Below are 17,995 nucleotides of genomic sequence, written 5' to 3'. Positions count from 1 at the left end.
ATGTGTGTATATATATATATATATACACATTACCAAGTAAATTACGAGTATGCATACATAAGCTGGAAAGTGTATTAACTCTCATTCTCTGGCTTAACCTGCCTATGGGTAGCCTGCCTCTTCAGATCATGGAATCAGGACCAAGGCAGTAACTTCTACCTGATGGAAACTTGCTTTGGTTTCTGGAGGAAATAAACAGCTTACCTATAAAATGGAAGCAAATATGCCCATGATTATATTTCTTAAATTGGCACAGCTAATTTTATTAGAGGTTGGATGATTAGACAGAGAACATATTTTGAAGCATCTCTTTGGAAGACTTTGCTTGGATAGGAAGCAGCAGAGGAGGCCGTGTCTTTTCTAATTGCTTTCATGGAGGTCTGTAATTTATTACAATACAGAGAAATGCTCAGTTCTGATATTTGATGAGTTTTGACAAAAGCATCCAGCCATGTAATCCACATCCGCATCTGCATCAAGATGTGGATTTCTCAGGAATTCCCTCCCACCCCTTGCCAGGTAATTCCTACTCTCCTACCCACCCCCACCAAAGGGAACCATTTTTCTGATCCCTTTCGTCATAGATAAGCTCTGCTGTTCTGGAATTTAATATAAACGGAATGCACAGTGTTTACTCTTTGGATCTGCCTTTTTTTTATTTTTATTTTGAATAAGTATAGATTCGATTCACAAGATGTTGAAAACATAGTGGAGAGGTCCATCGCCCAGCTTCTCCCAATGGTGACATCTTACGTTACTAAAGCAAGAAAATTGATAAAGTGCAACACAGTTAACTAGAGTACTCTGTGTGGTGTATTTTGCTTATTCGCATATTGTTTTTGCAATTAGATGAAAATTTTTTTTTTAATTCTCACTCAATATTTTTTCCATTGATTTTTAGAGACAGTGGAGAGGAGGGAGGGAAGGAGAGAGAGAGAGAGAAATAAAAGAAGGATGAGAGAGAAAGAGAGAGAGATGTGAGAGAAACACATCAATTGGTTGCCTCTCATACGGCGCCTGACCAAGGCTGGGAAGCCACCCTGCAACCCAGGTACTTGCCCTTGACTGGGAATTGAACCTGAGACCCTTCGGTGTGCAGGCTGATGCTCTAACCTCTGAGAAATACTGGCCAGGGCAAAATGGCATGTGTGTTTTTGTCATAATCTTTGGTGTTGGTTATTAGGCTTGCTAATTTCTTAATGATGTATTTGTTAGTGGGAGGGGGCAGCTATTTTCTACTTATGAAGTTTCCTGTATCCTGTGAAGGATACCCTGTAGTGTATAACTAACCAGCCACTCGCCCAATGGGCATGAGACTAGGCAGGCAGAGCCTAGCTCTTCCCTTTCTTGGGAAGGAGCTACATATAGGCAATTCATTTTATCTCAGACTCTCCAGACACAACACGTCTGAAGATTTGGGGAGACTCAGAGGCCCTAAACATATAATGTCTGTGGTTTTGAATTGGAAATAAGAGAAAAACTAAGGCAAATGGGAAAGGGGAGAAAGTGACCACCATGGTTGAAGGATTGTAGCTTAAGCTGAGGCAGGCATGCTTTCTAACCCTGAACCCCCGAATTAGACTTGCTCACTGAGTCACAGTCTGCTGCTGCCCCTGGAGGAGCAGGGGACACCTGTGCTCACCAACAGGAAGTGAGAGGTGGAGAGGGGGCAGGAGTATTACACCAAAAGAAGTCTCCTCACAAGAAAGGCAGATCAAAAGCGAGAAATAAGTATTCCTGCTCCTGCTATTTCTGGGGAGAGCCAGTTGCTTTCAACTGCTGTCATAGCGGCTTCATCCTCATCCCTTCGTTGTATTTGTGTGGCAGTAAAGAAACGTCCCGCCCTAACCGGTTTGGCTCAGTGGATAGAGCGTTGGCCTGCGGACTGAAGGGTCCCAGGTTCGATTCCGGTCAAGGGCATGTACCTTGGTTGCGGGCACATCCCCAGTAGGGGGTGTGCAGGAGGCAGCTGATCGATGTTCCTTTCTCATCGATGTTTCTAACTCTCTATCCCTTTCCCTTCCTCTCTGTAAAAAATCAATAAAATATATTTTAAAAAAAAAAGAAACGTCCCTAACTTTAACATGGAATTGTGAAAACCGGTATTATCCCTTGGTAGTTCTTAATGCATTGCCTTTTCAGACTCACTTCCCTTACTTTACTGCATTGGCATTGTAAATCATTTATATCTATGTAGGCATCTAACTCTTACTTCTTTTATTTTTTTAAGAAAGTATTTGAGATGGCTTAAAAGATTATATACAATAAAATAGTGGTCATTCGAAATTCCAGCTATAGTGATACATATAATAGCCACAACTAGAAGAAACAGCCACCTACTCATTTTACCAAGGTAACTGATGTAGGGGCAATAAATGGACATATAATAAACCTAGGCAAACGTTAGAGTCTCAAAGTAGGACACTGAGGGTTTGAGGAGGACAGAACCTGTTCCTGCTGACCTAGAACACCCATGGAAGGAATGTGCCAAACAGGCTCCATAGCCAGGCACCAGGCATTATCAAGGATTATGAGTTAGTATTACTTTCATATGCATATGCCTTAACTCCAATGAAAGGCTTGGGAATTTTTGGTGCTTGTGGTTTCATGTATATAGCAGCATCTTGTCATTGGTTTCTTTTGTCTCAGCCAGGACTGTGCTAATCATATATGAGACAATATGAAACTTGTTGGGTTACCACAGAGGCTCTGACTTTGGCATATATGTGGTCTCAGTTAGGCACAAATCCAAAAACTGAATGTGCTTTTATGAATAGAGGGAGACGGTTTTGCTGAGGTTGGAAAATGGTGTGGCTTTGGTCTTAAATCACTTGACACTGTTCGTGGTCTCTGGCTGTCCTGTTTATTCTGTCACATCATCAGCGGGAAGTGAACCATTTTGCCGTTGGCAGCTGAGATAAAGCTCGAGGGATTTTTGGTTATGGATATTCCAGATGATTGAGAAAATAAAATGCTTTTAGAGACAGCCAGATGGAGTGAGGGGGACAACAGACAGGGAGTCGGAGGCTGAGATGCCCACCTACCTAGTCACTGGTGGACATTCTGGGCTTCAGTTTCCTCATCTGAAAAGTGAGGCTCATACTACCTTTCTGTTGGCCTCCTGGGGTTGGTTTAGGGAGCGAATGAGATCAAGAGCATGAGCTAGCTTTATAAACCATAAAGTAACTGCTCAAATCCTTTCCATAATAGCATTCAAAGTGTAAAAAGGAATAAAACCGAATCTTGATGCTAATTTTGGTAGAGGAAGAAAAATACCTTTCAAACTATTAATGGTACAGTTTTCAATTGCATCATGTTCCAACGATTTCTTTGAAAGCTGGTTTTTTAAAATCGGGAAAATATTTCTTCAGCCAACAATGGCATGATTGATGGCAAAGTTCCCTTGCTAGCCACAAAGCCTTTTGAACTTCTGTTGCACCAAAACAGGAGTTCTGTGGTAGCCTGTGATCTGGCTCCTCTGATCTGGGGCAGCTCTGATGGCTGAATGCCTCCTGGAGCAGAATCTGGTGAGTTTCCTAGGGCCTGGGGACGCTGACGGGTAAATGGTACAAAGGGAAGAGAGGGGTCATCTACTGGGAAATGAGCAGTTATACGGAAGCTCGGGGGGGCCACCAAGCCCTCCCTACTGTGTCCATCCAGTGCGTAGAGAATGCTGGGAACTGGGCCACATCTGCTGGGCCTGTGTTGTCTTTCATATAAGTCCACTGATCTAAATTGGCGGGGGGGAGGGGGCCTTCATTTTTAAGATTTCTTGTGTTTACGAAGGTTTTTTAATTAATTAATCATTGCAAACATAATTTGAAATTGAGAATAAAGTACCTATAATCCATTTGAAAATAATAGATGCCAAATCTTTTGCCTTCTAGTTTTGTTGTGTTAAAATGCTTGTTTGAGCCTCTATAAACCATCTAATCGTGTCTCAATATAATTTTTCTTTTTAAAATGGGACTCCCCATGTTGACTGCATAGTGAGAACTTGAGGCTCAACTAATTCAATGTGAGCTAGGACCGCTTTGCCAAGCTCACCAGGCATTTTACCTGGACACTCTGATTTTTTTTGGGGGGGGGAGGGCAATGCTAGGACCACTTATGTCCAGGAATCTGGAGAAATACAGAGAGAAGTAACTGCCTCAGAAAAAAAAGCGAGCACCATGAAGTTGTAGAGAGTAGCTCAGTCATTTTCCAGCAGTAGATTAGTCACCAGAATTACACTGGAATGTTTTTTCCTGGATATATACCAAAAATGTCAGTCCCCTTTTGTCCCAGACATCATCTAATAACTTCTACTAAAGAAGAACACTTAACATTTTATTAATCCTCTTTGTGGATTGTCAATTCCACATTCTTCTCTTTTTTCTTCCTCCCACTGGTTGCCTTCTGACTCAGTATAGCTGTCCCAAGGGGCTGCTCATTAAGACATGGGAAAAATAAGAATCGAAACTCATGTGTTTCAGTTTGCTACATCTTGATGAGTAGCTAAGAGGTTGGGAATTGTTCCAGTTAGGAAGCTAACCAAGCATCTAACTCTTCCTTCTATTTTTTTTTTATATAAAGTATTTGAGATGGTTTAAAAGATTATATACAATAAAATAGGCAAGTGCATAACCAAGTAGAGTCCAGGATATTATGAATTAGAGTAAAAAGTTAAGAAAGAAACAGATACATTTTTCTAAGCATAAGGCTTGGACTCTGGTGCACTCCTGCAGGCCCAGTGGATGGGCTTTCCTGGAGGCTGGAAGCAAAGACTGCTACAGAGCACACGGCTCATTAATGATTTCCGCAAATTTATCTCTGTTAAAAGTTGGACCGAGGTTGAGAGTTAAGTGGGTTGTCTTGGAATTCGCCTCTACTGTTACCACAGTATTTAGCTAGCCTCTCCTCCCACCGATCTTTTTACATTTTTCCCAGAAAAAGCCACTTGACTGGGCTCAGCATTCACCCCATACCCACACCCGCAGTGAGACTGGTGGCTCACAGCCAGCCTCTCAAAATGCGGGGCCTTCAGGGCTGCATCTGCCTGGTGACCTCCTCCTAACCCTCCTCCCCCAGGGTGCAGACTCTGGTTTGCCACCAGGCCTCTGCTAATCCAGGCACTCTCTTGCCAGAGGCTCCTTAAAGGAGAAATGCCTCTCTTTCTGTCTCCCTGGTCCCTTCATCTCCCTCCCTCCCTCACTTTCTGTCTTTATTCCCCTCTGCTCTTTCTCCTTTTGTGTTTCAGCCAGCCAGCTTTTCGTGGGCATATTTGTTGTCCTCTGAGTAGAAAGAGGAACAAGAAATGGTTTGTGCCCTAGAGGAGCTCATCATGGGAGAAGGTGCATGAAACAAGTAGCTATGATTCTGTGATAGGTGAGTTGTGGGTGTGAACAGGATGGTTTGTTAACCTGGAAGAGGATGTGATCAACCACTGATACATCATGGGGAAGTGAGCTTCAGGTTGGTCCAGAAAATGAGCTGGAGGTGAGCAGACTGGAGAAAGGGCATGGAGTGTGATGGAGGAAGACATTCTGGGCAGAGGCTTGGAACTGTGACATGACAAGGGCATTGTGTATGGTGCAGAGTCTAAATGATGGGGAGGAGGAGGAGGAGGAGGAGGAGGAGGAGATGATGGACCTGGAGAGGTGAACTGTAGAGAGTGAAGTGCCTTTAGAATGTGGACTTTGACCAATAGGCCACCAGAAGTCAGAGGAGGTCTTTGAACAGGGAAGGTTGGCTCTTGAGATGCTCCCTCTGGGAGACACTGTGGGGAGATGAGCCTGACAAGACAGAGATGGGAAGGAGCCTGATCAGTGAGCTGTAGAGTTTGGGAAAGAGATGAAGTGGCTTAAACTGAACCAGTGACCTGGTGATGAAGAGAAGAGGTAGACCAGATGACTATTTGGGTGTGACAAGAGAAAGAGGAGTGCCTCTGTCATATAACTAGGAGGAGATTTGGGACTTGAATCTCCATCATTTGACTCTGAGACCAGTGATCTCTCTTCAGCATTTTGGATGTGAAGTCCCACAACAAAGGTAGGGATGAAACCCAGGATTCTTGAGCTGTTGTTAGTTAATTGGCACCTGCAACGCCATTCCCACATCTCATCTCATTGAATCCTCACAACTTCATGGCAATTATTACCACCCCCACTTTACCGATGAGAAAAAAATGTGCTCTGGGGGGTTAACTAACTAACCCAAGCTAATGAGTGGTGGGGCTGGAACTTGGCCAGGCCATCCAACTCCTGATCTGACTCTCTTAACTAGTAACCTGACTGTACTATAGTATAAGGACAAATCACAGTGCGCATTAAACTTATTAGATAACAACTATGTTAGTTTTATGGATTTACTAAGTTGTTCTCTTCTCTACTTTTAGACAAAGGCTAAAATAGATAGCTCTCCTGAACATTTTTTACAAAAATAAGACAAATTTTCAAAAAATCAATACTTGCCTCTTAGAAGAGAATGAATGAAACTAATGGTCTTAAATATTCTTTGGCCACAGCATTCCTTGGTGCTACTTACAAGACTATGGGACAAGACGTTTCTTATTGGTGGAACTGATATGGCACGTTGCAGAGTCACTAAAGATCTTATTTCTGTTGACAAACTCAGATGATGATTTCTGTTACCCTGGGGCTTTGGTATATTAATTGATTATTAACATGAATATTTCATTCTTTACCTTTGAACCAGTGCTGGCTTTCTTTGTATTCATTTCTTGGTTTTCTTTTTATTCTATTTGTGCCTAGGCCCACGTTCTCTAGTGGGAGATGCATAACAAATATAATGAAACTTATGGGATGAATTGTGCTGTGCTTATTAGTGTTGCTATATTTTCCAGTTTTTAAAAAAAGGCACAAACATGCTTTTATCCTAGATGACTGCTACTTTGAGAAACTTGGTTGATTCACCCCTAGCAAGAAGTAAGTTGCTGAGCATCGGCGCCCTGGCCCAGCTCTGCAGGGTGATGGGACAGTACATGAGTGACAAGGATGTCTGCACCAATATTGCCAGAATATTCAGGTAGGTAGACTGAGCAACAAGGTAGCCTTACAAAAATGCCAATGCTTGGATTTCAGGTTATCCTTAATATTTGTGTGTGTGGCTTGCAAGGAATCCTATTTTTGCTTCTTACTTCACCTAGCAGCAAAGCTAAATCTAATGGCCCAAGTTTAAAATAAATGATTTACTAGTAAATCCATGACTCCATTTCCTATGTATTTCTAATATGATTCTAAACTCATTGAGTTTCAAACGGGCCGTAGTTTGCCCACGGCTGTTCTAAACTCATTGATTGTAAGTCACTTTAGTTCTTTGGTGAGTTGTGAGTTATCCTAGTGTTCTTACAAAACAGCCAAAACAAACAAAGATTTCTGTTAGTTTATTGGAGATGAAGAACTGTTTCCAAAAACATGGCAAACTTTCTGATATACTTGGAAACAATACTTTTGTAATCTTTTAAGGGTTTTAACTCCATAAGGAGATCATTGCTGAGAAAGTCTGATCTGACAACTTGTAATAGAAGTTTTATTTCTGTTGTTTGGCTGAACTTTGGTTCACACATAAACTGGTCGTGTCCACACTGTACTGCAGAACTGATGATCACCTGAATCCAGGTTGCCTCAAAGCATAATGTCAAATTTCAGAACCATCTTTAAAGTATGCATTTATTCTTCCTCCTCACTGCTCTTTGCCGGTGTTTTTACATAATGATCCTTCTCAAGAGACCTGGCCCTTTCTTGAACTCTAGTACTGTAGTTGTTTTAAAAAATAGAAAACTTCCTGAAGACTGAGTTGGTGATTGACCCCAGTTTGAGAATGTGACATCAGACTTGATCTCGTAGCGCTGCACTTTCCTGAGCTTTGTTCTGGGTACTTACAGCTCTCATTTAGAAGCACTGTACTGGCAAATGATCAAGTTATTTTTGTGTATGGTGGCATCTGGGGATCCAATTTAATTTTTCTCCCAGATGAATAGTCAACTGTCCCAGCACCTTTAGTCAACTACACCATCTTTTTTCCCCACTGATTTTAAATGTCTAGTCAATCAAACACAAGGTTCTACACACTTGTAGGTCTGTTTCTGCGCATTCATCTGGTCTATTCTCAGACCAGCAGACAATGTTTTACTATTACAGATTTAATTTGCCTGGCTGTAAGATGAATCCATCACTTCTTTTCTCCCTTAAAGTCCAAATTCTTCTCTTCTCTTCCTTATGAATTGGAGAATCAGCTAAGGTCCATGATAGGACCTTTGGGGTTATTCGCGGACCTACACTGAGTATGTAGAGTAATTGGGGTGGGAGGGGGAAGAATGACATCTTTATGATACTGAGTCTTTCATCCATAAACATTTATGATGTCTTCTTTTTCTTTATATCTTTCAATAACATTTCATAATTTTCTCTAAAAGTATTTGGCACATCTTTTGTTAGACTTATTTCTTCATAGTTTTTGCTGTGATTATGAATGTAATCTTTTAAAAAATTGTTTTCTAATAGGTTGTTGCTGGTATATGTGAATAGTATTGATATTTGATTATTAGGTATCCATGGATCTTGATGAATTTTAGATGTAAGAGTTTATCTATAGATTCTCTTGGAGGATAATGTTTTCCCATTTATTACAACTCCTCTTCCATGTCCCCACCTCTTTCTTCTCAGATTGCTTAGGATGCCCCATACAAAGTTGTGAGAGTGTTTGACCTAGTGCCTTTATCCTGACTTTAAAGGAAATATTTTTGTGGTTTTACCAGTTAAAAATAATATTTGTTGTAGGTTTTTATAGATACCCTTTAGAAGGCTAAGGAAAATGTTTGTCTATGAAGGGCTGTTAAATTTTCTTAAATGCTTGTCCTGAATCTATGTTGTGTGGTTTTTCTTTTTAAAAATTTTAATGTAGTAGATTACATTAATAGATTTTTTCATGTTAAACCATTACATTTTGCTAGGTTTAGTTCACTAACATGTAGTTTACGATTTTTCATCTATGGTCATGAGTTAAATTGACCTGTACTTTTCATTTGTCATATTGGCCTTATCTGGTTTTCATGTCAGGTTTACACGAACCTCATAAAACAAGTTGGAAAGTATTTTGGGGTTTTTGCTTTTCTAGAAGAACTTGTGAAAATTAAACATCTTTTTCTTGAAAAGCTTATAGAACTTGCTTGAGAAGCTATTTTATCCTTGTGTGTATGTGTGAATATTGTTGACTACTGAGTCACTTTCTCTATTGGTCAAGTACCTAACCACATTTCCTATTTCTCTTTGTGTCAATTTCAAAAAAAAAAAAAAAAATTCCCCTATGAATTTGTCTATTTTATCTAAGTTTTGGGTCAAAGAAACATGAAAATAAAAAAGCACTTAGATACATTACAAATACTACAAAATACTACCACTCAACATTTTGGGATATTGTCCCAAATATCCTCTTATCCATCTCTAATTATGTCCTTTTTTATTTATTTTACTTGTTTAACAAATACTTGATAGTGCCTACTACATGCCAGGCAATAGTCTAAGTACTTGCCAACTACTAATTGATTTACTCCTTAGAACAACTTTAAAAGATAGAAACTGTAGTTATTATCCTCATTTTACATGTGGAAATCGAGGCGTAGAGAGGTTTGGTAGTTCTTCCAGGGCCACACAGCTAGTAAATCACAGAGTTGCAGTTCAAACCAGCTAGTCTAGCTCTAGAGGTCATATATTTCACCACTATTTACACTGCCTCTTTATTGTTAATATTGATTTTCATTCCTAATATTGATTATTTATGATGTTTCTCTTTTTTTATCAGTCTTTCCATTTTTTTACCAGTTTTTTTGCAGAACCGATAGATTTATTGATCCACCCTACTGCATATTTATTTTCTTTCTTATTACTTCTGTTCTCATCCTTATTAATCCATTTTATCTACTTTCCTTGGGTATATTTTTCTTTTAACTGTTTTAGTTAGAAACTCAATTCTTGTCTTTTCAACCTTTTAAGGCTTTATTTTTCTTCTAACTACTGCTTTAGTTACATCCCAACAATGTTAATTGGTAGTATTTTGTAGTATTTATAGTGTATCTAAGTGCTTTTTTTATTTTCATGTTTCTTTGACCCAAAAGTTATGTGTTTTTAAATTTCCCAAAGTGTGTTTTTAATGGATTTTAAATATTGATTTCTAATTTTATTTCACTGACCAGAGAATATGATCTGTGAGATACCAATTCTCAAAAAATGTACTGAGACTTGTTAATGTCCTGGTACATGGTCAAGTTTTTAAAATAGTAATGATGTTTTACCTATTAATCTATCAATTAATGAGAAATTTATGAATATCTCCCAATTTGATGTAAGTTTGTCAATATTGCCTTGTTGGTTTTGTTTGTTTGCATGCTTGCTTGCTTTAGAAAATTTGAAGCTATTCTTAAGGCTTTTTGCCTTCTGGTCCATTTTGCCTGATATTAGTATACCCCTAACAGCCTAGTGTGCACCCCTAGCACAGTGGTCGGCAAACTCATTAGTCAACAGAGCCAAATATCAACAGTACAACGATTGAAATTTCTTTTGAGAGCCAAATTTTTTAAACTTAAACTATATAGGTAGGTACATTGTTATTAACCTACCTATATAGTTTAAGTACCGTTGATATTTGGCGCCTCCTCTGCGCTGCGTATCCCACAGCCCGCCTGCGCCGCATCTTCCTTCGCCCGACCGACCAACACCCCCCCACTTCTTCTAACGCCACTTCTTCAAAATAGACTCGCCCAGGCCGAAAACCGACTTCTGCGCATGGGCCACGAAGTTTCAATCGCACTGTACGTGCGCGCCCGCACGTGGTATTTTGTGGAAGAGCCACACTCAAGGGGCCAAAGAGCCGCATGTGGCTCACGAGCCGCAGTTTGCCAACCACTGCCCTAGCACATTTGCTGCTGGTGGGGTCCCAGGGGATTTACTGGTTGGTATCCAACCAGATTTTGTCTAAATTTCTTGGCTTGCATTTTCTCGACCATGATTTTGTGGGTTGTGAAAATTTATACTGTATGCATGTGTTACAGGCTTCAGGTCTCTGTTTATCCAAGAACTTTCTTTGTTTCCCCACTCCATGCCCCCAGAGCCTACAGCAGACAGCAAACCTCCCGAGGCTTCTCTGGATTGGTGTGTGGACTATTTCTAGACTCTCTTCATGCACTGGGCAATACTTTGAAGATCTGCATTTAAAGTTACACAATGTGTACTTGAATTTTATAGAAAAACAAAGTTTATTTTTATTTTCCCATTTGGCATTTCTGCAGCAAACTTACTCCTTACCGTGACTGCTGTATTGCATTGGCCAACTATTCCAGATGCTACGCCTTGTTTTTGAATCTGATAAACAAATATCAGAAGAAGCAGGTCAGTTCTGCGTGCATTTAATTCTTCAGTGTGTCTCTGTATCGGTGTATTCATGTAAGCCCATGTTGAATGACTTGATGTTTTAAATGTAAAGGTTTCTATTAGAAACTTCCATTAGATGTGTAATGGGCTGCCCCCCAGGAGGCAAAGAGTTGGGGAGGGAGTAGTTTGAGGCAGAAAAAGCCTCAATAAAATGTCCATGTGGTAGGAGGATTCCTGATTCAGGGAGGGTGGACTACCACAGCTTTGTTCTTTCCCTACATGAGAATCACCATGGAGTGAGGTGGGGGTGCACTGGTTATTTCCAGACCCCGCCCCAAGCCTACTGAGTGAGATGGGTGGGGAGGGGCCTGGCCATCTGCAAGTCAACAAAAACTGTAGGGACTTCTGATGTAAATTGAAGTTTGGGATATCCCTACACTTGGTATACTCTAAAAAGTCTTCTGGCACTGAAATTCTCTATTTCTTTGACCTTATATTTAGAAAATAAAATTTCTACATAAGTATTTAAAGGAAATAATTTGGTTTTAATGAATTGGGCAAAACCATGTATAGTTGTTTAAAAAAAGGAAGAACTCGCCCAGCTGGCATGGCTCAGTGGTTGAGCATTGACCTATGAACCAGAAGGTCATGGTTTGATTCCTGGTCAGGGCACATGCCAGGGTTGTGGGCTCAATCCCGGGTAGGGGGTGTTCAGGAGGCAATCTGTCAAAGATTCTCTCTCATCATTGATGTTTCTATCCTTCTCTCTCTCTCCCTTCCTCTCTCTGAAATAAAAAAATAAGGAAGAACTCACAAAGACTTCTCCTTAATAAAACTATAATACTTAGTACAAATATAAATTTATATTATAAGTTTTTGAATAGTCATTAAATGCAGTCCAATTTTATTCACCTTTATAAATGATCAAAGTGACATCAACTCTTTATTGGAGACATTTTATATACATGGTTAATTTTCAAAATCATATAGTAAATTTCATCAGTTAACAATTAAGTTACGTTTATGCTAAGAATATTTGTTTGTTATTATTATATTAACCATATCAAAGCCACTTCACAACATAATTCCTATTTGCCACAAATAGCATTAAGCTTATTTTTACTCAGCCAAGTACAGAACTGGGTAAAAATAATGAAAATGATAAAATTTCTCAGATTTTACACTATTATTAACGATTTGTTAAAAGGTTGCAGGTCTCTTTTTGGTTATATGAATGACAGAAAAAATTCTATGCTCTTACTATATCATTACTACATTTTAAAGATGATAAAAGCTTGCTTAAAGGGTTAAGTTTTTATTTAATTGTTAAAAACTGATTTTCAAATATGCATTTAAGTTTCTGATTTTGAGTATTTGGCTTACAAAGGCTTTCCCTATGTACTTTATATTTTCTCTAAATTACATGCTTTGAAAGATTTCAAGGTATAATTTCAAGGTAGAATTTGCCTTGTCAAAGAATGAGTCTGACTAATTTACCTTAAAGTATTCACAATCTCCTGTTAATGTAAATATCCATTAAGCATTTATAATTTTAGATTTTGGTACAATATATTATCAGAACTAAAATCTTTGGACAAGTGAATTAATCCCATGAAAAGCTTAGGCACACCTACTGGTTTCTTTTTTAGAGAAAAAACTAAAATGGTAGAAATGCTAAATACTATAGCATTGAAAGTATTATTTTAGATTATAAAAAAGATTTAGTTGTGGATTTTACATTGTAATTTTCTGTTGTGGATTTACTTCATGGTCTTTCATTGTAAATTTATTTTATCATCATTCTTTTTTTGCTCTGGTGTTTTGATCAGACATAACTTAGATGACGGTTACTGGAGAAAACCACTTTGCCTTGCACTAGAATTTTCAAATGTGGATGAAAGAAAACACTTGTTTTTAACAGTTTGATTTCAAGTTGTCATAACTTATAAAGAAAGAACACCCATCTGTTGAGTAGTGACAAACAGCCTTATGGCATTACTAATAGATACTATTTGTCTCTCTGATTGTAGCTTAGATGAAAGCCATGTTTAATAAACAGACAAAAATTCTGGTATCTTGCCAATATGAGACACTTGATGTGTCAGTATGGGAAGGGTATGCTTTTTCTGGTTCCAGAGACTAAATGGCTTAAATTCTAAACTGGCATAAAATTTACCACACTTCTCACTGAACTACTTTTCACCTTAGTCCAATAGTTATCTGCAAAGCAGTATTAGTGTTTAAACGCCATATTTTTCTCTATTGATTTACATTATAATTTTGTGTTTCTGTTAAAATTATTTTGATCCAAAGAACAAAGAGCACCTTACAAACTATGTTTGGTAACATGCTGTTTACTCAGAACCATCAAGAAAATTCATAATGTATACCCTTAATCACCAAACTTATTTCAATCATTGTAGTGAAAATCATATTTAAATGTATTACAAAAGACATTAAAAATAACTTAACCTCATCTTGATGCTCCAGAGGATCTTTGTCTACACTGGGAGCACGAGTCTATCCATGAGGTTCTTTAAACGTTTGTGTCTTCTTCCTGTAGATTTCTCTCTCTTCCCTTTCTCTTGGTTGTTTCCTCTGCCTTTGGTAATGGTTGCCTGCCTTTGGCAATTATGCATTTGCTTGCAATTACCAGGTGGACATCATAACCACATTTGTTAAAAGTAACACCTAAAAAGTCTGAAATAATATTGAATACAAATAGACCCTTAGTGAGAAGGGCCTAAGAGACTCATGAAATTTCCCTGGTTACTTCTCATCCGCAAAAGCAGGTTTATATTTCAAGATGCACCTCTCACGTCCCCTTCTCTGGGAAGCCTTTCAAGACCAGATACTTCTTCTCTCATCAGTGCCTCGTTTTAAAGACTTTCATGCAGCTAGTACACCCAGCTAGTATACCCGGAGCTGGGATCCAAGCAGTATGTCCGTGATGTTAATAACCACATCACTGCGATTAAGAAAAACTATGCAAAACTTAGAAACAGGGTGTGGCCTGGGAGGCTGCATGTCCGGACAAAGTCATGCTGGGGCGCTGTTTCATCGGCAGGGCTTATTCTTGAGGAGAATGTGTCTCTGTTTAAACTTGCCATTTAGAGCCCAGACACCAGAAAGTTACACATTAACTTGTAGATTTCTCTCTGGTAGACAAGATAACCTCCAAAGTTATGGTTTTATTACCCTGTAGGCCAGCGATTTCCAACCTTTTTCATCTCATGGCACACATACACTAATTACTGAAATTCTGCAGCACACCAAAAACATATATTTTGCTGATCTGATAATAAAAATAGGTATAGTTTTGATTCATTCACACTGGCTATTGTGTTGGCTGTTGTCATTCTTTTATTTGGCAATCTGAGGAAGAAGAGGTCAGTGCCCCTGACTGAAATAGTCAGGTATATTGCATGTTTTAAACATTCTTGGGGCACACCGGTTGAAAATCGCTACTGTAGGCTATTAGCCAGGTGTGTATCTAACCTAGTAACCTTATCCCACATGCTTTTTAGTGCTTATAAACACCCAGTTCTTTTTTTTTTTGGTATTTATTTATTTATTTATTTATTTACTTCTTGAAGATCTCACTACATTTATTGGCGGTCTCACCAGTCTTCTTTAAGATCTCACTACATTTATCGGCGGCTTCTAGACAGTTCTTTAAAGACCTTAAAAGTGTGGTTTTGAACTCTATATCCAACAGTTTGCTTTCCTCCAATTCTGTCGTTTGTGTCCTGTTTCTTTGTCTCGGCATTTTTTATGCTTCGCTGTGTCGATAGAGTGCCTTTCTGTGCTAAGTGTCCCAATTACCTGAGGTAGACACTCTTGGTGCACCCCCTTGTGGGCTTTGTGCACAGTCTTGTTGTAGTTAAGCCTTGATTGTTGTAGTTATCACTGGGAGGAATTGACCTCCAGGCCAATTGGCTGTGAGAATCAGCTGTGTCTGCAGTGGGAGAACTTCTGTGCTTGAGACACCCCTCTGGGGCTAGACTTGCTTGGATGCGGCTTTGGTGCTCACTGAGTCTGCCCCCTGAGTGTGTCCTTTATGTTTCCACAGAGCTGCAAACTGGGTGGTCCCACTCTGACCTCTGGGCTTCCTGGCTCCTGGATCTCTAGGGAGGTGCTCATGTTGTTAGCATTCCTAAAATTATACTTTGACTTTATACTGTCTTTTACTTGTACCAAAGAATGAAATGTTACCATTTTGAGCCAGCTTTGTTTTGTTTGTTGGTTTTCTTTGTGTGAGAAATAGATACATAATTTATATTTTCTTCAAAACCAAACTATTTTAGAAGAGCTGGGAAATTATTCAGGCTACAAGGAAGTTGGTAGGTGTCCCAACTACTTCCTAATATCATTAACCAAAAGCTCCCATAGGTCTTTATAAATACATATTTCTTTTGTGATTCTGCAAGTGGTTATCACTTGTGTAGCTGCCTCACTCACTAGTGGGAGTTCCTAAAGGACAGAGGCCCTGTCTTGATACACCTGAGATGATGCTTGACATTGTAGGCTCATGATACGTGTTTAAAGAATGAATTTTGAGTATGTAAAATGTGTTGAAGTCTGTAAAGTATCATAAAATATTTCTTATAGTACTCTAGTACTTCTTCCATAAATATTTACTTCTTCTCCTTAGTTTGGAGGAGGAAAACATAATCCCCCCACCCCCCACTTTTCCCATTGGTGGGCTGCCTTACACAACAACAAAATAGAAGTGATGGATTTTAAATTACTTCAGATGAGCACGGCACCTTCACATTCCCCTGGCCCAGGTGGCCAGTGGAATACGATTTGATCTTCCCCCTTTCCTAGAAAGAAAATTAATTTCCAGAAATTCTACACCATGATCTGAGTCTATTCATCTGTGGTGGCTGAAAACTTCGCTACACCTGAGGTTTACTTGAACAGTTGAGGCTTGGGACTGGCCTTTGAAACATACATCAGCTCTCCGGCAGCCTTTTAAATAGAATGATCGCTTCCTGTAACTATTTTTGTTTCAGCTCCAGGAAACGTTTCTGCAGCACTAACTGTGGGTTGCAGACATAAACCTCAGAAGCTTTGTAGTCTCCTAATAGACACAGCTACCACCAAGTGCCGAAACAGTCTCTATACCTTATCGTTGTTCTGAGGGCTCAGCATTGCCTCTGTCTTAAAAGCCTGAAGACTACATTTGGAATCGGCGGAGATTTCCTTTTCCTGAGACGCACTGTTCAGTTAAATCGTGTTAATGGCCAACTATGTTTTCAAAGAACAGAAACAGAAACCTTAAAAGAAAAGAAACCCCTCTCTAGTAATAAACGAAGTATCTCACACAGGCCTCTTTCAGTGACCTTATCATCTGGGTGAGGAGCTCCACAGCAGGGTGACCAGCTGCTTCCACAGGGGAAATCTTGTTCGGGACCAAGTGAGCACAGGGCCGCTGGCCACCGGGAGAAGTAGACTATCCACTCCCCCCACCTGCTGCTGTTTCCCATGAAAAGAAAAGAACGTATGCGAGAAAATGCCAAAAGTAACCTTTTTCCTGTTTCTTGACATTATGCATATTCATCTCGTGTCAAGGTCAAGTCTGACTTCAGCGTATCAGAATGGGTCTTTTCAAAATCTGTCTCTATGAGATTTTGACTTTTCTTTTCTACACATCTGTGTTGTGAGAATGATTAGCATGGAACATAGATGATTCTTATAAATCGATATTATAAAAACAATAGCTATTAAGGTGGTGCAATTTCTAATTCTGTCTTGATGTAAATCAGTGGCTTATCAGAGTCACCTGGGGAGCTTTAAAAATACAGGTTCTCAGGCTCCACCCTGGGAGGTTCTGACCCAGGGCTGGGATGGGCCCAGGAACCTGTTTCTAGGAGGCTCCTCCAGGGATTCAAATGAACAGCAGATTGGGGAACCTGTGGTATAAATTAAGGTGGTTCCTTAACACATTTTTTTCTCCAATATTAACAGCAGAAGGCTTTCTACAAAACCTGGAGAGATTCTAAAGTGATTAATCCAATCAGCCACACAGGGTCAGTCTTTCTCTCCAGGTGTGCGGCTGGAAGTGACTCTCATGGAGCAGGAGCCACATTAGCTGTGCCAGGTGTTGGTGTGCGTTTCCCCAGTCAGTGGTGACAACCACAGGCCTTTTGCCTTTCGGACCAGCAGCCGAGGGGTGCTCTTAGAGAAAACGGGATGGTGCCGTACACTGTCCTGTAAATTTTGTCCGCCAGACTGGTGTCAAAACAAGTGGTCCTGGGACCAAACACACAGATAACACTGATAACGCGTTGATAGCCATCCCAGTGACGAGGCTCAGGTGCTGGTCCGAGTGGGCCACTCAGGAGAGCTGAGCACAGGGCCCCTCCTGTGGGACTCTCACCGCCACCTGCCGGAGGGAGAACTCATTAACCTCCCGTTGGTTGGATCAGCCATGAGTTGCTGATTTGTTAGGGACACAACCACCAACTTTTATTTTAAAACTAGAGGCCCGGTGCACAAAATTCGTGCATAGGTAGGGTCCCTAGGCCTGGCTGGCAATCAGGGCCAATTGGGGCCTTCTGGCTGCTGGCCAGGGCCTTCCTTCATTCTTCGCTGCCCCCTGGTGGTCAGCACACGTCATAGCG

At 40.0% G+C, this 17,995-nt stretch overlaps 1 protein-coding gene across 1 annotated transcript in view; it reads left to right on the top strand.

Annotated features, from left to right (window-relative positions):
* The window catches only part of ARMC2 (armadillo repeat containing 2), a 94,753-nt gene that overhangs the window by 55,175 nt on the left and 21,583 nt on the right, over window positions 1-17,995 (top strand). The window contains exons 11-12 of the mRNA XM_014531275.1: window positions 6,881-7,026; window positions 11,285-11,384. Of these exons, the coding sequence (XP_014386761.1) occupies window positions 6,881-7,026; window positions 11,285-11,384 (246 nt within the window). The remainder of the gene's footprint in view (window positions 1-6,880; window positions 7,027-11,284; window positions 11,385-17,995) is intronic.

Source organism: Myotis brandtii, unplaced genomic scaffold, assembly GCF_000412655.1.
Source record: "Myotis brandtii unplaced genomic scaffold, ASM41265v1 scaffold8, whole genome shotgun sequence".
NCBI classification, from domain to species: Eukaryota; Metazoa; Chordata; class Mammalia; order Chiroptera; family Vespertilionidae; genus Myotis; species Myotis brandtii.
This window is presented reverse-complemented; position numbering and strand designations above follow the sequence as displayed.